Raw genomic sequence first — 25,064 nt, 5'->3', positions numbered from 1 at the left:
TACTAAGTGGGCTCGTCTCTAAACACACTACGCACAAAACGGTTCCTCGAGAGGCACTGAGTGACTCCACTAAATTACTATTAACTGTTTGGTTTTTAATCGCGAATTGATGTGGCTACGATTCTGACTGGATGCTGATATTTATTATGAAGTATGCCAAAAATACTGCATCTCTGACTTTGATACAGACGCACACGTTTGATTTTAAATCAATCAATCTATTGTCCTTTCAAAGAACAAATTCTATTGACTCTATTAATAGGAGCAAATGGGCCTGTTCTTAAAATGGCCGACAAGCGACGATGTCTAGCTCCGTTGCCTCACAACGCGCATTGGAAATCTACTCTGTATACACGATACCTATGGGAATACCAAGCAAAAAAAAGAAGAAAGACGACGAAGAATATGTGAATTTCCTTTGTCTTCTTTTTAATAAAATTTTTAATAAAACAATTTTATTTACTGCCTTTTATTTTAAAAATGGAGTGCTCAACGTAGGAACCGTTTTGTGCGTAGTGTGTTTAGAGACGAGCCCATTTAGTACGCACGCCCAAATGTTAATGTGTTTGTGTTGTCGAGCGAGTTTTTGCTGTTTAATTTTCTTTAATAAAGAATATGTGAATTTCCTTTGTCTTCTTTAATAGTGGTTAAGGTTAGTGGTAAAGGTTTGGCGAACTGTCTGGCGACGAAGTGTCCGGCGACGAATTGTCCGTCGACGAAGCGTCCGTTCGACGAACTGTCCAGGGATGAAGCGTCCGGCGACTAAGTGTCCGTCGACGAAATGTCCGGTCACGGTTTACCTTGCACTTGGACAAGGGACTAAAGATGGAAATTAGCCATGGGCCTCAATCTTACATATGTGCATATCAGTGGCGGGCCGTCAGAGCCTTCAAGGCCTTCTCTGCTGGCCTAAGAAATATCTGAATCATATTATATTTTGTCCATCAATACTTATTATTCCAAATGGTCTGTTAGCTTCCTTTCATTGCTTTTCCCCCTGGTTGCACTGCTTCCAGATGTGTGTTTTCATATTGAAGCATTTAACCAATCACATTCCAGCCATTATTTGTTGCCAGGATCAGAAATCTGCCTCAAAGCCTTCACAATCAGTTCTGCGGGCTCTGCTGCATTAAACAAGACTGCTGCTTTTAACCAATCAGATTTCGAGTTGGCAACCCCACAATGCTTTTTTGCAGCCATTGGCATCTTGCTGGCTGGGATACGTCATTGCTTTCACCAACTATGATTGGCTAGCTATAGAGAGTAGGTGGGCCAAAGCCATAGTGAGGCAGCCAGAGATCGCAAACTCCACCCACAATGGCCGACAGAGGCAAAAACAAATGGATTTGGTTGCAGATTTGCTCACAAAGCTATTTTCCAGACTGACTTTTCCAGAAAAAAATGGACATCATTAAGAAAGAGTGGTCAACTCCGAAGCTAGCAAGCCTGTTACAGCCGGGAAAAGTGTGTGTGCACCACTTTCAGTGCGCTAACTTAGCTGCACAAGCAAATATATTGTTGTGTTGATTTAAAGCCATTTTCAAGACGGACTATGCCGGAAATATGACAGGACAGGTTCGACTTTCATCACTAGCTTCGATGGCGATAGAAAAGAAGGAAGAAAGAAAGGAGGATGGATATTGTGTACAGTTAAAAATGATTTTTGGTGAGTATAATATGGCTATATTCCTAAATAAAATTTCAATTGTGGGCCCGGTTCTGATATATGAAACGCTCCAGTGTTTGTATTTAATCACTAAATGCTGCTAGGAAGTGGATTTTACCCCATTTTACCCCAGTTTAATTTTTGAGGGTTGGATTGATACGTTGAAGGTGCTACCAGAAAATGCACGGACCGCCACTGGTGCATATATATGGTTATTAACACATTCATCTTCCATACTGCAGATCCACGAAAGGGTTGCTGGAGCCTAACCCAGCTGTCTTCGGGCGAAAGGCAGACTACTGGTCGCTAGTCAGCCGTAGGGCACACAGAAACAAGCGACCTTCCGCACCCCCTATCATGCCGCCACCAGCAGGAATTGATCCCACGCCTGCCCGCACCGAGTCAGGCGAGTGAACCTATACACCACAAGGCAGCCACCCACTGATATATGACTGCTAATGTGCTGGGTGCTACTCTACTGAAAATAATTTATTTCAGCTAGGTTCTCCAAGTCAGGCGAGTGAACCTCTACACCACGAGGCGGCTATGTTCATTAACATGAATATGAATATTCATTTATTTTCTGAACCGTTTTATCCTCACTAGGGTCGCGGGGTTGCTGGAGCCAATCTCAGCTGACTTCGGGCCAGAGACGGGGATACCCTGAATCGGTGGCCAGCCGATCGCAGGGAACGAGGAGAAGGACAGCCATTCATGCTCACACTTACACCGAGGGACAATTTAGAGTGTCTAATCAGCCTACCATGCATGTTTTTGGAATATGGGAGGAAACCGGAGTACCTGGAGAAAATCTACGCAGGCCTAAGGAGAATATGCAAACTCCACACAGGTGGACTGACCTGGATTTGAACCCAAGACCCCAGAACTGTGAGGCCAACGCGCTAACCACTCAAGCCGCTGGGCCGCATTTATTCATTCATTTTCTGAAGCACTTTATCCTCATTAGGGTCGCAGGGTTGCTGACCCCGGGCCAAATGCCAGGGACACCCGGAATCGGTGGCCAGCCGATCGCAGGGCACAAGGAGACAGACAACCATGCACACTCACACCCATACCTTTGCGCAATTTAGACTGTCCAATCTGCCTACCATGCATGTTCTTGGAATGTGGGAGGAAACCGGAGTACTCAGAGGAAACCCACGCATGCCCGGGGAGAACATGCAAACTCCACACAGGTGGACCAACCTGGATTTGAACCCAGGACCCCAAAGCTGTGAGGCCGACGTGCTAACCACGCAGCCGCCGGCCCCACCGGGCCACATGAATATGAATATGTTCATTCATATGTGCTGTCCCTTATTAAATAAACTCAAAATTTTCAGTTGGCATTTTGGCATTTTTAAAACCGAAATTGGCAAAAAAGGGGAACACATACATGTAGTAATAATCACTAATTGCTGTAGTACTATATATTCGATATTGTACAGTTTTAAAAATTCATATGGAACGTGGATACTACATTAAAACTGCATGTGAAGACTCACATGAGGAAAGTAGGTCCTAATTTCCATCCCTGCACACCATGTTGGGAGTTATTTAATTTTAATATCACATGGGGGAAAAAAGAGGACATATTTCAGTCTATTGCAGGTCAAAGATCTTTTGGGGATGCGAGGATTATAAGGCTGGAATGTATGTGACTGTTTTTAGGTCTGGCTGACCTTTGGTTCTCTGTAAGGTTGAGGTGACGTTTAATGTCCAACAAGGCCTCCTTCAGGAAAGTCAGCCTCTTGACCTCATGCTGCTGGCACTGGTCAAACACCTGCTCCATACTCTCCATGTAGGGTTGTGTGCACTTGTTGAGTTCCTCCAGAGACTTTTCATATTTTTCTTTAGCCTGAGAGAAACAAAAATGTTTACTAAGCCTCTTGTCAAAGCAAGTGGAGTGTCTATTTCCCCGTACTTTCTGCACATCCTGTTTGCATTTGTCCACTTTCTCATGAAGTTTCTTTTGCTGGTCCGGTGTGACAGAAGCCTCAGTCTTGCCGTTGGCCTCTCGAGTGGCCGCCAGCTTCTCTTCCTTGCACGCCATGTGGTAAGCTTTTTTCACTGTCTCCATCTGCATGTCAAATCACAAACTTTCTCATCATTCTGCACTAACACTGATGGGGTATTAAAATGAAGGGAATTTATTAAAACCATTGTAGGAAAATAATGGCACATCTCACCTCCTTGAGTTTTTTAGCCCATGGTTTCTGAGCCTTCTTAAATCCTTCTTCTGCCTCCTTTGCCTCTTTGAAACCTCCAATCATTTGTTTGTGATAGGCCTCCTTCTGCCAGTTCTTGACCTTCTCCACATCCTCATTCACCAGGTTGTTCTTGACATCTTGGTGTAGCTCGCTCACCTTCTCTGCCTCGGTCATTACAGCCAGCCATGCCCTCTCCACAGAGCCATACTGGGGGCCTGACAAAAATATTAATTTGGACTAAATGTGCTAATGCAGAGCTGCCAACTTCTCCGGAATTTCTGGAGTTTACCGTATTTTCCGCACTATAAGGTGCACCTAAAAGCTTTTAAAAAATTAAAAGCTGACTGTGCACCTTATATATGGATCAATATTGAGCCGCAACTACGGTAAGCAACCCCTGAATCAATTTCTCCCGTAGAAGAAGTAGTGTGCGGTGCATGCTGGGATATATAGTTCTTTTGTCAATCCACCCGGAATGATTCAGGGTGGATTTACAAAAGAACTCCAGCCGCTAGATGTTGGCGTCAACCGAGCAGTCAAAGCTAGACTGCGAACTATATAAATATTGTATATGGATCAATATTGAGCTGCAACTACGGCAAGCAGCCGCCGACTCCATTTCCCAGGTAGAAGTAGCAGTGTGCGGTGCATGCTGGGATATATAAAACGGGGTTTCATTTCGGATGAGCTTGATTAAACACACTACTTCTATGCTCACCGTCATTCTGGGTGCATTGACAAAAGAACTCCAGCCACTAAATGTTAGCTTCGACAGAGCATTCAAAGGTAGACGCCGAACTGCGTGGGAGCAGTGGATGACAGGTGGGAATTGTTGACTCGATAAATTGGTGAGACGGAGTGTGGACCTGTTGGATGCCGCATTCGCCCAGCTGTTCAACATGCTATTGTTGTGTCAAGAAAATACTAATACTTTACCTCGGAGAAAATAATAAAACAGTTCTTTATTCATGTTAGGAGTGAATGCAGTTGTCAGAAAGCTGATTTGTAATCTATTGATAAAGTTTGGCTGACCTATCTGACTGCATTTGTTGACATTCCCTTTAGCGCAGCACCGTCTAATGCAGGGGTCCCCAAACTTTTTCCTGTGAGGGCCACATAACCTTTCCCTTCTCTGATGGGGGGCCGGTGTCAGTTTGTAACAGAAAAAGTGTGACGATCGTAGGGGAGCTTAAATTTTTTTATTGTTTTCCAGAAAGCCACACATAACCAAATAACCCTTTCCAGGTTCTTTACAGAAAAAAAGTCAGGAAACAAATAATAACACTGTTAATGAAATACATAATAACTAAATAACCCTCTCTGAGTTCTTCACAGAAAAAACAGGACATAAATAAGACTATTTATGAAATAAATAATAACTAAATAACTCTCTCTGGGTTCTTCGTAGAAAAAAAGCCATGGAACATTAACTTTCTGTTGTGCCATGCACAATCTTAACAGATAAAAATTCAGCTCAGTTGTCAGAGCAGAATCTCTCTCACGTCAACACTTTGCAGCACAGTACTGGCAGTGGACTCGTAGCGGGGCGGTGAGACCCCTTTTTTCCAACTCCCGGTTCATGCGTCCCATTAGACCGCGAGTTTCGCCCACCCTGCTAGGAGCCCCGTCAGTCGTGATGCTAGCTAGCTTTGACCAGTCCAGGTCCAACTTCTCCATGGTTTGGCAGACTTTGTCAAAAATATCTTCTCCCGTTGTAGTCCCTTTGAGACTTTGGAGGGCTGCCAGATCCTCGCATATCTCAAAGTTTGCGCTAACTCCACGAATAAAAATGAACAGTTGCGCTGTGTCTTGCACGTCCGTGCTTTCATCCAGTGCTAATGAAAAAAAGGCAAATTCTTTCGTCTTCTGCTGCAGCTGGGCATATACATTACTCCCGATTTCTTCAACGCGTCTGGTGATTGTACTCGCCGACAGACTTACGGCATTAAATGCATCTTTCTTCTCGGGACACACCTCCTCCGCGACAGCATCCATACATTTCTTAACAAACTCTCCGTCAGTGAAAGGCTTACCGCTGCTTGCTATCAGTTTAGCAACTCGAAAGCTGGCCCGAACGGATGCCTGGTTCAGCTGAGCTTGGCGTACAAATGTATTCTGCTGAGATAGTAGTTCACTTTTTCGCTTTGAGTTTGTCTGCTCGTATTTGGCCTTGCAAGCTATCGTACTTGTCTTTGTGACGGGATTCATAGTGTCGGCGAAGATTGTATTCTTTGAATACCACCACCGTCTCTTGACAGATGAGACAAACAGCCTTTTCTTTGCATTGAACAAAAAAATAATCGTTTGTCCACTCCAGGTTAAATACCCTGCATTCTGAATCAATTTTTCTCTTACGAAACTTTTTCGCCATTATTCCGTTCTCTCTTTGACAGGGCGGTGCCTAGGATTTTTTTTCTGGAGGCCAAATAGGAAAAAATCATCCAAGTTACAAGTTCTGACAAATGATTTGTCTTGTGCAGCTTCAGCATACAATCGATTCAGAATCGATTGCATAGGTAGTGTCTATCGCTTTAACATTTTTGTTTTCGTTTTTTTTATAGGGGAAGTAAGTATTATTAAGGCTGACTGAACCACCAGTCTTTTGTTTTTAAACAAATCCTATCATTTCCGGTGTTGTTCTAATGGAAGTGGGAGTACATTGGTAAGTCTTATCAATATGCTTGCTTGAGATAAGTGCAAAATGGATGCCAATTTGGAAGAAACTTCTACTAAGAAACCCAGACACTCGCAGAAGTTTATTGGTTCATATTAGATGAAATATCCCACGTTGAAGTCGTCTCCAAAAGGACCGACATTTGCACATTGCACAACGTGTGCGGGTTAGGGACCAGCTTCAAAACGTGTGTTAATGTTCTGCAAATTTGAATTTGCCAGTAAATGATCAACAAATTATACTTTGGTCACTATACTTATTTTCATTATGCTGTACTTTTTCAATACTTTGAATAACCAAAATATTTCAATTAGTGTAAAAACATGATAACAGTTAAATTTAAATTGTTCCATGTTATTTTTTAAAAATATTTTATATTGATTTTGCTCGAATTGCATTCACTCCTGATGAAAACATAAAACTCCGGAAATGGGACAAGGGTACTTCTGAAATGGGGTCGACAGAGTTTGGCAGGTCTGCTAATATATGTCAACTAATGGTTTTATAGCATTGAACCTTTCTCAATGAGTTGTCGCCATCTCTTTGACCAAGCGGTCAGCTGATCCCCGTAAGCTTTTTCTATCTTGGCCCGTTCTTGCAGGCAGCCCATGAGGTCATTGCACAGTCGATGGCCATCATCAAATCTCTTCACAGCACGTTTGTAGTTTCCCACCTAGGAACACAAGAGCAAAAATATTCATCATGTGCTAACCATGCGTGATCTATGACCATATTTTAAATTGACTCATCACGTATTCACATGCAGAAATTGCCAACAGTCATTGAAGAGATGGACAACCATCGTGCTCTCATTCACACCATCACTGAGTGGGATCTGTAGCCAAAGTTGGTAAAATCTGCAGTCACATTATTTAGGATTAAGTGTTTTTATTGATCAAAATGATCAATACATGCTTTACAGGTTATTGCTGCACATCAGCCGACTTGCGTTTGCAGTCAACTCTTAAACTAATGTCTGTTGCACCTTTTTACAGTTTGATAAAGGGCAAAATTTCTTGCACGACTGAATCAAAAGTTTAATCTATAATCTTTACAAAGCGTAATTTATGGGTATGTGAGTGTGCGCATGTGTATGTTGATATTCTCTCGCTATGTTGGTTCAAACCATGCAACGTAGAGAGTTGAATTTTTTTATGGTGGCCAGAAACGGCTGTTGGATCCTTACAGACGAGTGATTGATTTTCTTCACCTTCTCGAAGTGTGTAAACTCAACTTTGATTTGTTACAACTGAAAGCAGAGTTGATGTATGAATCATTGTTTTTACATGATGTGCCCTAAACGCACCGCATGGCTGATTGATCCGCCAGCGAGTTTCTAGGTGCTCCCCAGAACACTTTTTTTCTGTCGTGGCGGGAGTTATAAAACATCCACGCATCCATAAATCACACTTTATCTATTCTCTAATCCTTATAAAGCGTGATGGAAATTCTACCCAAAATGACTTTTGTAAATGACATGTAAAGGCAAGGCGTATTGGGTCAGCGCATCCACCACCATCGTGTCTCGCCGAGTCTTTCCGTCACGACAGGAAAAAAAGTGTTTCGTGGAGCAGGAATAGATAAAGCGTGACTTATGGATGGGTGGATGTTTTATGTTAACATTCTCACGCTACTTTTGTCCAAACCCTGCATCGTAGAGAGTTGACATTATGGTAGCCAGAAACGGCTGTCGTATCCAAACTGTGCATCGTACAGAGTTGAAATATTTTATGGTCGCCAGAAACGGCTGTCGAATCCTAATAGACGAGTGATTGAATTTATTTACCTTTTCTAAGTGTGTAAACTCAAGCTTTGAGCATTTGCAAGTATTATCAATGAGTATGCCTGACCTGAAATATGTTATCTTACTGCTCTCTTGAGCTATTGAAGATATTAGGTGCTAATAATAGTAATCAATTAATAATCAATAAATGGAATGTGTTATTGCAAAACCAAAAAGTCTTCCTTAAACAGAAGGTAAATACCAATCATTTCTGTAAATTTGGTGCCAATACATCAAATTGCTTGGAGTTATTGAATATATTAGTTGCTAATAACAGTAATAAATTAATAATAATAGTGATTGAATTTCTTTACCTTCTCTAAGTGTGTAAACTCAATCTTTTCTTTGTTAAACAACCATTTTTCAGAAGTGATTTTTTTTAATAGCGCAACAATTGTCTGGTTGTCCTAAACAAGCAGCCGGCCCCCCCTGCTTGTTATCAGTAAACCCAAGTTTAGTACTGTTTTACCACCGTTAAGAAAAATATTATGGTCATGTGTTAGCTAACTTAGAACTTTTTAGCAGGATAAAAACACTAGCAGAAGCACCTATTTATTTAAATATATTATATAACCAACCTCTATAACATGAATACGAATATTTTGTTCTATGAAAATGTCTACAACAAATTTCTAATAGTCTATTTTCTCAGTGTCTTCTTAGTGTTATTCACACTATTCACACTATTCCCAGTACTTTAATCATTAAATGTTATATTAGCAATGGCATGGTTCTTTAATTAATCTTATCTCATTTTCTGAACCGTTTTATCCTCATTAGTTTTGCGGGGGGTGCTGGAGCCTATCCCAGCTGACTCCGGGCCAGAGGCAGGGGACACCGTGAATCGATGGCTAGCCGATTGCAGGGTACAAGGAGACGGACAACCATGCACACTCACACCAATACCAATTTAGAGTGTCCAATCACCCTACCATGCATGTTTTTGGAATGTGGGAGGAAACCGGAGTACCCGGAGGAAACCCACGCAGGCCCGGGGAGAACATACAAAATCCACATGGATGGATGTGACCTGGATTTCAACCCAGGACGCCAGAGCTGTGAGGCCGACGCGCTAACCACTCGCCCCATCGGGCCGCCCTTTATAATTAATCAGATTTCAAATTCACCTCACAAATAGATGGCACAAAATAACATTATTTTTTTTCTGCTCTTTGATTAGTTGGTTAATGCCATGTTTGATGAGCAAAACATACCTTATGGTGATTATGAAAGATTTTATTCGGTGTGTTTTTTATGTGTGTAAATGGAAAACATGCACCAAATTGTGTATTTTTCGCAGTTACTGTTGCATTTTGTTTCATATTGATGGTTGCTCTATCTGGAGCTCAGTTGAGGTGGTATTAACAGTAAAGAACCCACCGGATACATTAACCCTGTTGGTCTCCATTTGAGTATCTCAGATAACCCATTATTCGACATTATAACGTTATTACCCATGACCCTCATTTACTTGTAAGTCTATAAGTGTGTTTGCACATCACAAAATGGCCGCACCCAGCACGGTCAATTTAGGTATTTAACCATTAAACATTATTTTTTCCATTACCAGATGTCTAAAAAAGTCTTAGTGACGTTTTTTATTTTTATAAATGTCACTTATACAAGGTCTTTCCCTTTAAAAGAAAAAAAGAGCAAGTGTCAGTGCCTGCAGAGGGTCTGAGCTCATGTAGAATGATGGAGAAAGGGAGGTGGTAGTGAGGGCCTTGTGCCTTTGCATGTGTAGTTATGCAATGGCATGGTCTTGTATTAGTGTGTCTGCGCGCGCGCACGTGTGTGTGTGCGTGTGTGCATGTGTTCACACTAATCCGCCTGAGTGGTGTGTAGAGCAGGTGGGCAGATTTAAAGGCATGGATGACTTAAAAAAGACATAAATTCATAGCATGCATGTGTGTACACATTTTGGCTAGCTCTGACAAGAAATAGCCTTAGAAAGCTGTGAAGCACGCACGTATGTTTTCTCAACAATATAAAGAACAACACACAAGTGAACCCTTTCTTAATTGAACTTTTTGCACCACAAAGTGATCTGTGGTGTACTACTTGTTTTTGATGGAACAAGTGGTGCACGTGGAAGGATTTTCATCATACGCGATGACACAAAGGAGACTCTGTACAATAACAATTCATTACCACTAATTTGACAGGCTTTTTAAGTGTTTCTGTCCTCTTTGGCAAACCGTGCATCTTGCTACACATCAAAATTGTTGGGAGTTGCATGGTGTCTAAATAACTAGTGATATTCTTTCAAACTTGACTCTCTAGATCAGGGGTAGGGAACCTATGGCTCGGGAGTCACATGTGGCTCTTTTGATGGGTGCATATGGCTCTGAGCTAAAATATGGAAACCGGTGGTGAGAGAAAAGAGTCCCGAACGCACCAATAGGAACGTCACGTCGGCACTGTGGCATTGATTTTTTTTTCATTAGTCTTCTGCATTCATTCTCTCATTGATACTCATTGAACTCATCGACATTCATTGATTAGCAACAGCTTAACAATGTTGTCAAAATAATTAAGAGACTTTTTGTACTCTAAAAGTTGTAAAATGACTAAAAAAAATCGCACATTTTCATGTGTTTTGACTTTTAAATTGTGATTATGGCTCTCAAGGAATAATATTTGAAAATAGGAATTGTTTATGGCTCTCTCTTTCAAAAAGGTTCCCGACCCCTGCTCTAGATCAAGTTTTGTTCGGTTTAGTAAAGATATGAGCACATTCAGTGCCGTTGACGGCACCCAAGTGGGAGGACAGGAAAGGCTGGAGTATGACAGGATAGGGTGTGTGTGACATTTTTGCAGCCTTACTTCTGTTTCTTCACCCGGTTCCAAAAAATGCATGCTAGTTGTAATTTTGCTGAGTGAAGAAAAGTATCAGCAACCTGCAGCAGCCTGAGTTTTGGTTTTCCTGACCACAGATCAAAATCATGATAAATCTGTTGCACAAGGCAGGAAAAATTCATTGCAGGCTCGAAAAGACACAGCGCGAGACACCCTGCTTGTCAAGCTTTAATGGATGATATCAATCCTGGGAACGGTGAATCCTGAACGCAGGGGAAAGATGGCTCCACAGTTGCGCACCTTGAGTTAGAACCATGAAATTTGTAGAGCCTCAGTATTTTGAAGGGAATACTAATAGGAAACATCACCATCCAAGGACACAAAATTCCAAGATGAAGGAACCGGATTGCATTTCTACTTTACAACTTTTCGATGTCCTAAATGGGAGAAATACCTAGCTTTCGATTCAGTTTAGAATTTGGGACCTCCTACCTATTCCAGTTAAGATGCAACCAACCAAAACATTTTTGGACTTACTGGCGACTTATAAAAAAGGAATGGCTGACTCTATGGTAAAGTGCCAAAATATGATTAAAGTAGGACGAACTAATTTCTGCTGAGTAAGAGAGGGCCTTATTTTTTTTTCAAGATGGCGCCATCAGGCGGCAGCCGGTGGCAGTAGCACTGTCTGCTCTTATTCGTTTTTTGCCTTTTTATCTTTTTTATTACATTTTAATATTCCTCAATACATTCCTTTGTACTTTACTTTGTACTTTATATTTTTTACTTTAATGTTTGTACAACTTTTGTTGTTCAATTAGCTTAGTTTCTTTCTGCCAGTTCTTTTCTGGAACCATTCAGCCATGCCTCCGCTGTCATACACATGGGATCAGCTGTGAACAATACGCAGCAGAAAGAGCAACACCTCGATGCCGCTGGAAATCCAGAGCTGAATACAATCCCTCCCTCAATTCACCCTCACCAGTTTGCTTATAGAGCAAACAGGTCCACTGAGGATGCTATTGCCATTGCTCTTCATACAGCACTGAGCCACCTGGAACACCATGGGAACTACGTGAGGATGCTCTTCATTGACTATAGCTCAGCCTTCAACACCATAAAACCGGACATTCTGACTGACAAACTCTCCCACCTTGGACTATCCTCTTCAATCTGCTGCTGGATAAAGAACTTCTTGACCAACCGACCACAGACTGTTAGACTTGGTCCCCACCTCTCTTCCTCCATTACACTAAGCACTGGCTCCCCTCAAGGCTGTGTACTGAGTCCTCTTCTGTACTCCCTGTACACATACGACTGTACAACCACCCACCAGTCTAACGCCATCATCAAATTCGCTGACGACACCACTGTGGTCGGACTCATCTCAGGAGGGGATGAGTCGGCTTACAGAGATGAGGTCAACAAATTGTCTTCGTGGTGCTCGGTGAACAATCTCACACTGAACACCACGAAAACTAAAGAAATAATCCTGGACTTTCGCAAACACGGCACAGATCTGGCCCCACTCCTCATAAATGGAGTATGTGTAGACAGGGTCCAGTCCTTTAAATTCCTGGGGGTCCACGTCACGGATAAGCTCTCATGGTCTACAAACATCACGGCAGTGGTGAAGAAGGCTCAGAAACGACTCCATTTCCTCAGGGTACTTAGGAAGAACAACTTGGGCACCAAGCTTCAGATAACCTTCTATAGAACCACTGTAGAGAGCATCCTGGCGTACGGCATCACAGTGTGGTACGCTGGAAGCACGGCGGCAGACAAAAAGGCCATGCAGAAGGTGATTAACACTGCCCAGAGGATTGTCGGCTGCTCTCTGCCCTCACTGGAAGACATTGCCAGCCCTCGTTACCTCAGCAGAGCCAAGAACATCATAGGGGACCCTTACCACCCTGGTCACAATCTGTTCCAGCTGCTGCCCTCTGGCAGACGCTATAGGTCCCACAAAGCACGGACAAATAGGCTTAAGGACAGTTTTTTCCCCACATCCATCAGAAATCTAAACTTGCGGTAACATAACACACATTCCCTTCTGCGGTAATATGAAAAGATGTTTGGGTGGTGATCTGCCTCCTACTAGCTGACTGAAGTAAGGTAAGTGGAAGACAGTGAGAGGTAAGCGAGAGGTAAGCGACCTGTATCCACAACAGCAGAATGCCAAATTACAAGTCCGTAAATTGCACTTATTTAGGTCTTTTGCCGAGTAAACGCAGCTTATGGAGAAGCACCACTGTTAGGTTCATCCAATTGTACGTTTATCCTTAGGTATTTCCAATTGAGCTTTCAATAAAAAAGGCATCTGTAGTCATTTCACCATTTAATTCTTGCAAGAAGAGAATACATCCAGCCGCTCGTCCGATCAAGATTATTCTAACGAGTGGCATTATGTCCTGCCCATTTAAGGCCTCAAATTAAAACAATTACAAGGTTATCGATTCCAATTGCGTAAGCAAGAAACAAAACAATTCCATAATCAAGCAAACCTAGCGTCAACCTAGCGTCACAAATTAAAACAATATGCTTGATAGCCATCCGCTGAACCAACAACAATTTAAGCGTCCTTCACAGATCTTCATTGCGAACTTGCATCTGGGGAAAGGGTTGAGGCTTATCTTCCAGTAATCAGTCCTCGGAGCAAGGACTCAATGTATTGTTTATGTCCTAGCAAACTTGTATCTCTCGCTGGAGCCAGCTGTCCTGGAGAGCGACCTTGGGGTAAGCGTTTGTCTTCGTTGAAAGCGATCAACACATATATATATATATATATATATATTGTTTAATATAGTTACACATTTAGGATGAGCATTACTATTCCTAATAAGCAAATATATTGATTAATATAGTAAGCATGTATATTATAAGGCTTTATATTCATTGCAAACACATTTATAATAATGATTACTCCAACATTCCCCCCTATATTATAAATTTGCACATGATCCCCTTAATAAAACTTCCTTTCAGCTTTATTCCATTAATTCCAAATGAACATATAGTAACATCCCAGAATGAACCCAACAACCACCAATTTCGTAACACGCAGTTCTGGGTGTGATGACAAGTAGGCTTTTTTGTGTTGTTGATAATGACGACATGGCCTAAGTCCGATTATTATTATTAAGGCCTATATAAGTATATTGAAGGTTTATATAAGTGCATTTGTATGTTTAAGGCTCGTATAAGTAACACGCATTGGTTTGTACTGAAAAAACATTTAATAAAATGGAGAGAAAATGTACAGTACTGTAGAGAGAGAGAGAGAGAGATTTATGTATTAGAAACTGGCCGAAAGAAGCGATCTAACGACGATTGCACAGTGTTCTTCTTTTTTTCATCATAAATGATCATTCAATTGATTTGAACACTTTGTGCAACGTTCAATATTTGGGTCCTGCTGCTCGATCTTTCTGTTTATAAATGGGACTGACGGTCGAACAATTCAAGTTGTATGCCCGTACAACGCTCACCACTCTCACGCGCATCAAGCTTCGTAATTATTGCCACTCATTTCAAATGAAATGGCTTGCCTCTTCCTTGCAACTCCCTCAATAGAAGCCTTTCGCTTTTTACCAACCATATTCAATAATGGATGCACGAGATATTTAATGATACAAATGAAAAAGGTTCTTTGCACACTGGAGATACGTTCACGCACTTCCGCATTGCAACGAATTGGACAGAAGAAGGTAGATGCTGGGTGAGCTGAGCCCTCACAGCGCCAGGCGGCGGAAAGAAGCACTACTCGGGGAAAAAAATACAAAATCGAACTTACGAAAATTTTTCGACATAAACGCAATTTGCAGACATGTTCGTATGTACCGTTGTTCGTAAGTAGGGGAGCGTCTGTACTTTGCTTCGTACTTTGTGCTTTTTACTTTGTTGTTTTGCGACCGTTGCGACTCGACTCCACCCGTCGCGTGGCTTGGTTTCTTTGTGTTAGTCCTAGACGTCTTTGGAGCCATTCGGCCATGTCTCCGCAGCCATGCACACGGGATCAGCTGTGAGCTGTGGACGGGAGAAGAGGCGACGCTCCAGACCGAGAATTCCATCATTGTTATGGGAGCGTGAGATCTCTCCCTGGTCAGATGGAGGAGCTGTCGGTGCTTGCCGGGCTGCAACGGGAGAATTGTGTACTTGTGTGCTGCTTTGAAGACTCCAACCGGCCTTTCTGCTGCTGCTGAATGGGTGATAGGACAGCTTAGCAGGATCTAGGCAAGGAAGATGATCAGCTCCAGACTACTAAGGGACTGTGCGGATCAGTTTGAAAGAGCGATTCTGCCTATTTAACCTCAGTCTCAGTCTGCAGAAGGTCCTCACCTTGTGGACTTCCTGTGTGTGGCTCCAATTTTTTTATCTAGGTCTACAATGTCTTCTGAGTCTGTGCTTGCTACTGTCTTGCTACTGCAACCAAGGTAATTTCCCGAATACGGGATGAAATAAAATTCTAATCTAATTTACTACAGCACAAATCTGCAGGTTGCTAAAATCCAGAGCTATCCCAGCGTTAATATCTTTAACACATAAAATAAGTTGTAATTTTTCTTGCTAAGTGCAAATAAAAAAAAAACAAAGAACTGATTTTCATCAGAACACCTAATAGAGAGCTCAGAATTACTAATCTTACCACTTATGCCGACCAGGTTTTATTAGCAAGTCAATTGGGTAATATGTATGGATATTTGCAGCTAACATCACTAACAGCAACAAACATAACCACTGCCATTCTCACACCAATTCCATCCTAGCATCCATCTGTTTTGAACATGCGGGGAAGCCGGAGTAACAAGAGAAAGCCAACTGAAGCAAAAGTAGTACACTCAAAAAACACATTGGAATGCTTGAGGCATGATTTAAACCAGGGGTCACCAAACTACGGCCCACGGGCCGGATACGGCCCGTCAGCACATTTGGCCCGGCCCTCTGAACAATAGCAGAGATGCTATCAGATTTTTTTCCTATTTGGCCTCCAGAAAAAAAATCCTAGGCACCGCCCTGTCAAAGAGAGAACGGAATAATGGCGAAAAAGTTTCGTAAGAGAAAAATTGATTCAGAATGCAGGGTATTTAACCTGGAGTGGACAAACGATTATTTTTTTGTTCAATGCAAGGAAAAGGCTGTTTGTCTCATCTGTCAAGAGACGGTGGCGGTATTCAAAGAATACAATCTTCGCTGAAACTATGAATCCCGTCAGAAAGACAAGTACGATAGCTTGCAAGGCCAAATACGAGCAGACAAACTCTCAAAGCTAAAAAGTGGACTACTATCTCAGCAGAATACATTTGTACGCCAAGCTCAGCTGAACCAGGCATCCGTTCGGGCCAGCTTTCGAGTTGCTAAACTGATAGCAAGCAGCGGTAAGCCTTTCACTGACGGAGAGTTTGTTAAGAAATGTATGGATGCTGTCGCGGAGGAGGTGTGTCCCGAGAAGAAAGATGCATTTAATGCCGTAAGTCTGTCGGCGAGTACAATCACCAGACGCGTTGAAGAAATCGGGAGTAATGTATATGCCCAGCTGCAGCAGAAGATGAAAGATTTTTTTTTCATTAGCACTGGATGAAAGCACGGACGTGCAAGACACAGCGCAACTGTTCATTTTTATTCGTGGAGTTAGCGCAAACTTTGATATATGCGAGGATCTGGCAGCCCTCCAAAGTCTCAAAGGGACTACAACGGGAGAGGATATTTTTGACAAAGTCTGCCAAACCATGGAGAAGTTGGACCTGGACTGGTCAAAGCTAGCTAGCATCACGACTGACGGGGCTCCTAGTATGGTGGGCGAAACTCGCGGTCTAATAGGACGCATGAACCGGGAGTTGGAAAAAAGGGGTCTCACCCCCCCGCTACGAGTCCACTGCCTAATTCACCAGCAAGCACTGTGCTGCAAAGTGTTGATGTGGGATTCTGTAATGAAGGTTGTGGTGTCGTGCATAAACTTCAGAGCAAAGGGAGAAGATTGTGCATGGCACAACAGAAAGTTAATGTTCGATGGCTTTTTTTTCCTATGAAGAACCCAGAGAGAGTTATTCAGTTATTAGGTATTTATTTCATAAATAGTGTTATTTATTTCCTGTTTTTTCTGTCAATAGCTCAGACAGGGTTATTTAGTTATTATTTATTTCATTAATAGTGTTATTATTTGTTTCCTGACTTTTTTCTGTAAAGGACCTGGAAAGGGTTATTTGGTTATGTGTGGCTTTCTGGAAAACAATAAAAAAATTTAAGCTTCCCTACGATCGTCACACTTTTTCTGTTACAAACTGACACCGGCCCCCCCATCAGAGAAGGGAAAAGTTATGTGGCCCTCACAGGAAAAAGTTTGGGGACCCCTGATTTAAACCTTTGACCTCTTAACCGTGAGGCAAATGTCCTAACAGCTAGGCCCAAAATAAAAGTGCTTGCGTTTTTTTAATTAACAAAGAATTCAGTTTTGAAGGTTGAATATTTTCATCTTATATTTTGTACCTCCCAAAAGCTGTCCATGGTGTCATCAGCACCTGCACTTTCATCGTAGGAGCCAGACATTTGTGTGGATGGTGCAGTGCCCTTTCTCAAGCAAACCTGTACTCTGCAACGGTGCCTGGTTTCGTGTGCACTGTAAGAAGATGGAGAAAAGATATAAATTAAAAGCAAGTGGTCCTTGAATTATTATTACAGCACTGAAATAACTATGCAGCCATGTTGTGGTGAAATGTTAATAATAATCACATAAAAATAGCTTCCTCAGCCACGCATCCCATTTTCTTGCCCCAAGGAACAGCAATGCACATCTCATACTGGCGTGTCCTAGAAAAGACTGCCATCACACGTGCATGATCCTGATTCCAGCCACTCAGCTTGCCCAACAAAGTTAAATGGACACCTTACAAATAATTTAAACAATTTTCAGCTACTAGTTTTTGTTTCAGGTGACTAGAGCATATATTATATCAGTGTATAAAGCTAGAACTTGATGGGAAGGGCATTGAGCAAGGCCTATGGAAATTATTCTGCCTCTCAGACAAGCTATAGTTTATTTTTACACACAGTCTTATAATAAAACGTCTCCTTTTATATTTCCATAGAACCGGGAGTTTTTGGAATGTCATTGTGAGTGAAGTAACTGAGAAAGACAAAAAAAGAAAACTTTTTGTGTCACTCCTGTAGAAGAATCACATGCATGTACCACAAATTATATATTGATTGAGAAGTATCTTTATTTACATATTTGACCTTAAAACAAGTTTGTGGAGTTATTTGAGAGAAAAGAAAACATTTTTCGGACATGCATAAGCTAACTTACTGATTGGTAAATGCTAAAAGAAGGAATTGTGTTGCAAATACAGTGGGGCAAATAAGTATTTAGTCAACCACCAATTGTGCAAGTTATCCTACTTGAAAAGATTAGAGAGGCCTGTAATTGTCAACATGGATAAACCTCAACCATGAGAGAAGAATGTGGAAAAAAACAGAAAATCATATTTTTAAATAATTTATTTGCAAATCATGGTGCAGGGCACAAGGAGACAAACAACCATTCACGCTCACACTCATATCTAGGGGCAATTTATAGTGTCCAATCAGCCTACCATGCATGTTTTTGGAATGTGGGAGGAAACCGGAGTACCTGGAGAAAGCGTGTGCGTACTCGTATGTCATTAATAAATATAGCTGATACATGAACGTACTTTGTCTTGTTGTTGTACTCAATTAATTTATCTATTCTAAATCTATTTTCTATATTGTGATGAGAAAGATTTTTTTTTTTCAAAATTTGCAGAAAACTACAATCTAAGGTGGCCGAGAGTTTAGCAGTTCTGGTGTCGAGGGTTCGATCCCAGGTCCGTCCTCACTGTATGGAGTTCCCATGTTCTCCTGCAGGGCTCCATGGGTTTTCTCCTGGTTCTCTAGTGTCCTCTCACATCCCAAAAACATGCATTTCAGGCTGGTTGAACACTCAATTGCCCATAGGTATGAGTGTGAATGTGTATTGTTGTCCGTCTCGTTGTGCCCCGCGAATGGCTGGCCACCAATTCTGTCCCCAGCCTGGTGCCCGAAGTCAGCTGGGATAGGCTCCAGTACCCCCGTGACTCTTGTGAGGATAAGCGGTTCAGAAGATGAATGAATGAAAATAAATATCCAATTTATAATTATGAACGATTTCAAGTGGCATTGTGACAAACCACCAACTAATCTGGACTACATTTTCTAAAAACAAAACAAAAAGACGGACATTGCACATCTAAACTACTCCATTGCAAATATAAAAATACAAGCAATTGATAACTAAATTTCACAAAGCTAGTCCATCTGCTGATACGGATCTCAATAATGTTCTGTTCATGCGAATTAAAGATGATGTAAGGACAATATGACAATTTCCCTATAAAGACATAAAAGCTGGGAACTAGTGAGTGCTGAATCTGTAAGTTATTGGCAGTAACTCTTATGCTCTGATTTTAAGCCTGTTTAAAATGTGAATTTTTGTCATCACTGGTCTATTATATCAGTCAGTCGTGTTTTTTTTAAATATCATTTCAGCAAGGACCAATACCACATTGCCTTTAATATGCACATTTCGTTTAAACCATCGAAAAATGAGCAGATAAAAAAGACTTCAGTAAAAGCCACACAAAAGACAAAGTATTTTACTGAATTCTTTTTAAAGCCTTATAACATTCTTCCATTTATTTTCTTAACTTCTTATCCTCACAAGGGTCGCGGGGCCTTGCGTGGATTTCCTCCGGGTACTCCGGTTTCCTCCCACATCCCAAAAACTGCAGGTTGATTGAACACTCTAAATTGCCAATAACTATGAGTGTGAGCGTAAAGTGTTGTCCCATCGGGAAAATAAAACAAACAAACAAAAAACTTAAAAAAGCTTTTTTATTTCCTGACTTGGAGAACCTATCTGAAATAAATTATTTTCAGTAGAGTAGCACCCATCACATTAGCAGTCATATATCAGGGGCTGGCTGCGTTGTGGTGTAGAGGTTCACTCGCCTGACTCGGTGCAGGCAGGCGTGGGCTCGATTCCCGCCAGTTGCAATATGATTGTGAGTGCGGATGGTACTTTGTCTCTCTGTGTGCCCTACGGCTGTCTGGTGACCACTCTAGGGTGTAGTCCGCCTTTCGCCCAAAGTCAACTGGGTTAGGCTCCACCTACTCCCGCAACCCTTACAAGGATGTGCGGTATGGAAGATGATTGAATGAATGAATATCAGTGGCTGCCATTGAAGGCAATGAAAATCATCACAAAGCTCCTCCTCCATTGCAAGATTTTGTACAAAACAATCCAAAACATCAACAAGGGCTGGCTCTAGAGGTGACTGTGTAGTTCCCTTCAAAAAGAGTGCATTCAGCCAAAGCACATTCTCTGTCTGTGCCGCACATACCTGGAACTCAATCCCAATTAACATACGTGAACTCCCGTTTCTGAACCTCTTTGCCAACCATCTTAAAGCCTGGCTCTTAGACAAACTAAATTGCGATCACAACACCGTCTAAACCAGGGGTGTCCAAACTATTCCACAAAGGGCCGCAGTGGGTGCGGGTTTTCATTCCAACCCATCAAGATGACACCTTTTCACCAATCGGGTGTCCTACAAGTGCAATCAGTGGATTGCAGTCAGGTGCTTCTTGTTTTCTTCAGAAATCTCATTGGTCAAAATGTCTGTGCTGGATCGGTTGGAACAAAAACCTGCACCCACAGCGGCCCTCGAGGACCGGTTTGGCCATCCCTGGTCTAAACACTCTGCTACCTCTGTATGAGTAGCACTCACTGTATGTCTAGTGTGTGTCATTGTTTATCTTCAACCTACACAAGGGACTAAAGATGGAAATCAGCCCTCAGCTACAATCTTATATATTTCTATATATATGTTCATTCAAATAAATATGAATATGTTCATTAACATGTGCTGTCCCTAATTAAATAAATCAAACTCAAAACTCAAAATTGTGAAAATATAGTGGTGGGAATAGAGGAGGCCTAGGTCCATAAGTGCCCAATAAAGGCCCGAATCCAAAATGCCCCACCTGCAACTGATGTTATTAAGAACCAATATAAGTCCCTGTGAATTGGGAAGAAACCCAAATCCATTTCACTTCCTAGATGGATGCTTTCCACTGTGACTTCCTCATTAGACTGTGATGTAACATGCTCTAATAATGGTGTTTGGTTGACTGAACTCGAACACTCATTTGAATTTTCCTTGCAATTAAATAGTTTATTTTTCAGATTAGCATTACTGAACATTTTACTTCTTTCTATCCATCTATAGATTATCATCTAATATTATTATTTTCAGACTGACACTATATTTGACATATTTTACAATTTTTCTTTTCTTTTATATTTTTATACTATATCAGTCAATGAAACAAAATATATTTGGCAAAGAAAATATTTATAATTATATAGTATGAAGCAACTTGATATGAAGCATGAAAAGATTAAAAAGCAGTCATTAATTCTGAAAAAAGAATCCTGTCCTCTCTACTGTTTTGCATCCATGCACAATGTATGCATGTTATCGGGAAAGACACGACAAAACTGAACAATCCAAAATTCATACAAGACTGGTGACTCACAAGGCTGCGGAGCAAACACGCACACACAAAAGCATCTTCCACTACTGACATTTCATGCATCCCAGGAGAAAGAAAAGAGAAAACAATAGTGGGAGGTGGTGCTGTAAGAGTAATGAAAAATGAAATTATAAACATCCATCTCATTTTTCAGTACACTCACTGCTTGGGAGGTTCCCATAATAGCCATACTAATACATTTCTAAGACTACCTCAATTCATATTCTTCACAATAACATTGTATTCAATGTGTTTCACAACCACAGCTGTGAAAATATATATTTTAACCGCATGTTGTTCTGCATATACACTTACCATCATTACCTCCATTAAAAACAGCAAAAACTGTAAAAGTGGTAAATTCCAAATGTATCTCTAATGAGAGGTCATCTGAAAGCTAAAGCAACTTTGACAATGACCTATGTTGTGAAAGAAAATCCAGAGCGGACTAGTGCAACCAAACAAGTATGTCTCAGATGCTGAAGGATAATCCGGCCGTGTGCCACTTGAATAGCTTTAGAGGGGGAGGGAGGGAGCCTGGAAGAAGTGCAAAAGGGTGGATCGGACACAAATGTGAGGTTGATATGCAAATTAGTGAAGGCCATGCCACAAATCTGGCGGAACGGCAAGGTGGCCATGGCAATTTAGCCATCCATGTGTGATTCTTATTCAAAAATGTGTCAAGTGAACCTTGACGTTATGCCAAGGGTAGCACAGACACAAAGATACAAAACAGTTTACAGCAGGGGTGGCCAAGTCCGGTCCTCGAGAGCCCCTATCCAGTCTGTTTTCCATGTCTCCCTCCACTAATACACCTGAATCAAATAATCAGGATCAGTATGAAGCTTTTGGACAGCTTGCTGATGAGTTGATCATTTGATTCAGGTGTGGTAGAGGAGGGGGATAGGGAAAACAACTGAATAGGGGCTCTCGAGGACCAGACTTGGCCACCCCTGGTTTACAGGCATCTTCAGTTAACTTCTAACATGATGTATAGTATATGGTTTGAATTTCAAACGCTCAGTAAATCCAGAAGTAAATAAAGTCACAGTTTGACACGTTCCTGATACATTTGAGTGTCCGTGATTATCTACTAGCGCTAAATGAGAATCACAACAAACATAAGCTTGTTACACTAAGAAGATTTCATAGAGATGAACTAATTTTACCCTGCTCCTCTTTAGCCCTTCTTTAGTTTAGACAACAGTAGTTGAGACGTAAAATAAGGAATTATGGAAATGTTATGCTGGCCAGAATTTTCATGGGGGACAAGCAAAGGCGCAATCACCCAGTGTATCCACCGGGGCCTAAAGGGCATGCTAATCGCGAGACAGGGAGGTCTTTCATTGAGAGATGGGCTTAGGCAGCGTGACAGAGATAAGCTGGGAGAGACATCAGCGTCTGGGTGGTGACAGGTAACAACGATTGACATGAAAGCAGAGAGTGAAGTGACGTGAGGGAAGGCCAAGGGGCAAGCTGTAGTGAAGATGCAGCAATCCCAGGGAAAACAGTGGAGGTAATAATAATAATCGGACATATGCTTTGTCATCATCATTGACTCGACAAAAAGCCTAATTGTCATCATACCCAGAAACTGCATATGACAAAATTGGTAGTGCTTCTCCATAAGGTGCGTTTTCCCGGCAAAAGACCCAAATAAGTGGTAATTTCGGACTCGTAATTTGGCATTCTGCCGTGATGGATACATCGCATCACCCCCGAGCGGATCACTTACCTCTCACTGTCTTTCACTTACCTTCAGTCAGCCAGTAGGAGGCAGATCACCGCCCAACGTCTATTCATATTACCTCACCCCGAAGTTATTACGCAGAAAGGATTGTGCGTCGTGTTACCGCAAGTTTGAGTCCTGATGGATGTGGGAAAAAACTGTCCTTAAGCCTATTTGTCCGTACTTTGTGGGACCAATAGCGTCTGCCAGAGGGCAGCAGCTGGAACAGATTGTGACCAGGGTGGTATGGGTCCCCGATGATGTTCCTGGCTCTGCTGAGGTATCGAGGGCTGGCAATGTCTTCCAGTGAGGGCAGAGAGCAGCCAACAATCTTCTGGGCAGTGTTAATCACTTTCTGCATGGCCTTTTTGTCTCCTGCCGTGCTTCCAGCATACCACACTGTGATGCAGTATGCCAGGATGCTCTCCACAGTGGCTCTATAGAAGGTTACCAGAAGCTTAGTGTTCAAGTTGTTCCTCCTGAGTACCTTGAGGAAATTGAGTCGTTTCTGGGCCTTCTTAACTACTGCCGTGGTGTTTGTAGACCAGGAGAGCTTATCCGTGACGTGGACCCCCAGGAATTTAAAGGACTGGACGCTGTCTACACATACTCCATTTATGAGGAGTGAGGCCAGATCTGTGCTGTGTTTGCGAAAGTCCAGGATTATTTCTTTAGTTTTTGTGGTGTTCAGTGCGAGATTGTTCACCGAGCACCACGAAGACAGTTTGTTGACCTCATCTCTGTAGGCCGACTCATCCCCTCCTGAGATGAGTCCGACCACAGTGGTGTCATCGGCAAATTTGATGATGGGGTTAGACTGGTGGGTTGGTGTACAGTCATATGTGTACAGGGAGTACAGAAGAGGACTCAGTACACAGCCTTGAGGGGAGCCAGTGCTCAGTGTAATGGAGGAAGAGAGGTGGGGGCCAAGTCTAACAGTTTGTGGTCGGTTGGTTAAGAAGTTCTTTATCCAGCAGCAGATGGAAGAGGATAGTCCAAGGTGGGAGAGTTTGTTAGTCAGAATGTCCAGTATTATAGTGTTGAAGGCTGAGCTATAGACAATGAAAAGCATCCTCACGAAATTCCCATGGTGCTCCAGGTGGCTCAGTGCTGTGTGTAGAGCAATGGCGATAGCATCCTCAGTGGACCTGTTTGCTTTATAAGCAAACGGGTGAGGGTCAACTGAGGGAGGGATTGTATTCCTGATATGGCGGGCGACCAACTTTTCAAAGCACTTCATGATCATGGGCGTGAGTGCAGCAGGCCTATAATCATTCAGGCTGTCAATGGTTGGCTTTTTGGGGACAGGGATAATGGTGGCAGATTTCAGGCAGGATGGAATGATGGATTGTTGCAGGGAACAATTGAACATTTTTGTGAAAACTCCAGCCAGCTGGTCAGCACAGGCTTTGAGCACCTTCCCAGGTACTCCATCAGGGCCTGCAGCCTTCCTGGTGTTCACAGACCGCATTACCAGTCTCACTTCCTATTCCTGAAACTTCAGTGTATTGCTGCAGGGTGGTGGTGGGGGTGTTGAGACTGGGTCTGATTTGTCAGTCTCAAAGCGGGCAAAGAAACGGTTCAGTTCCTCCGCTAGTGAGGCATCTGCATTAACA

The 25,064-nt window shown here is 42.2% G+C and overlaps 1 protein-coding gene across 4 annotated transcripts in view; it reads right to left on the bottom strand.

Annotated features, from left to right (window-relative positions):
- pacsin1a (protein kinase C and casein kinase substrate in neurons 1a) overlaps positions 1–25,064 on the bottom strand; it is a 55,101-nt gene that overhangs the window by 12,877 nt on the left and 17,160 nt on the right. For 2 of the 4 annotated variants that reach the window (XM_077601846.1, XM_077601710.1), the window contains exons 2-6: positions 17,616–17,745; positions 7,067–7,223; positions 3,856–4,091; positions 3,591–3,746; positions 3,349–3,524 (exon numbers count right to left, since the gene is read on the bottom strand). In XM_077601846.1, the coding sequence (XP_077457972.1) occupies positions 3,349–3,524; positions 3,591–3,746; positions 3,856–4,091; positions 7,067–7,223; positions 17,616–17,675 (785 nt within the window). In that variant the 5' untranslated portion in view covers positions 17,676–17,745. Of the gene's footprint in view, positions 1–3,348; positions 3,525–3,590; positions 3,747–3,855; positions 4,092–7,066; positions 7,224–17,615; positions 17,746–22,034; positions 22,220–25,064 lie in introns of those variants that run through there. The other 2 variants (XM_077601794.1, XM_077601915.1) reach the window with 2 other exon arrangements.

This window comes from Stigmatopora argus, chromosome 1 (genome assembly GCF_051989625.1).
Source record: "Stigmatopora argus isolate UIUO_Sarg chromosome 1, RoL_Sarg_1.0, whole genome shotgun sequence".
Classification (NCBI taxonomy): Eukaryota; Metazoa; Chordata; class Actinopteri; order Syngnathiformes; family Syngnathidae; genus Stigmatopora; species Stigmatopora argus.
This window is presented reverse-complemented; position numbering and strand designations above follow the sequence as displayed.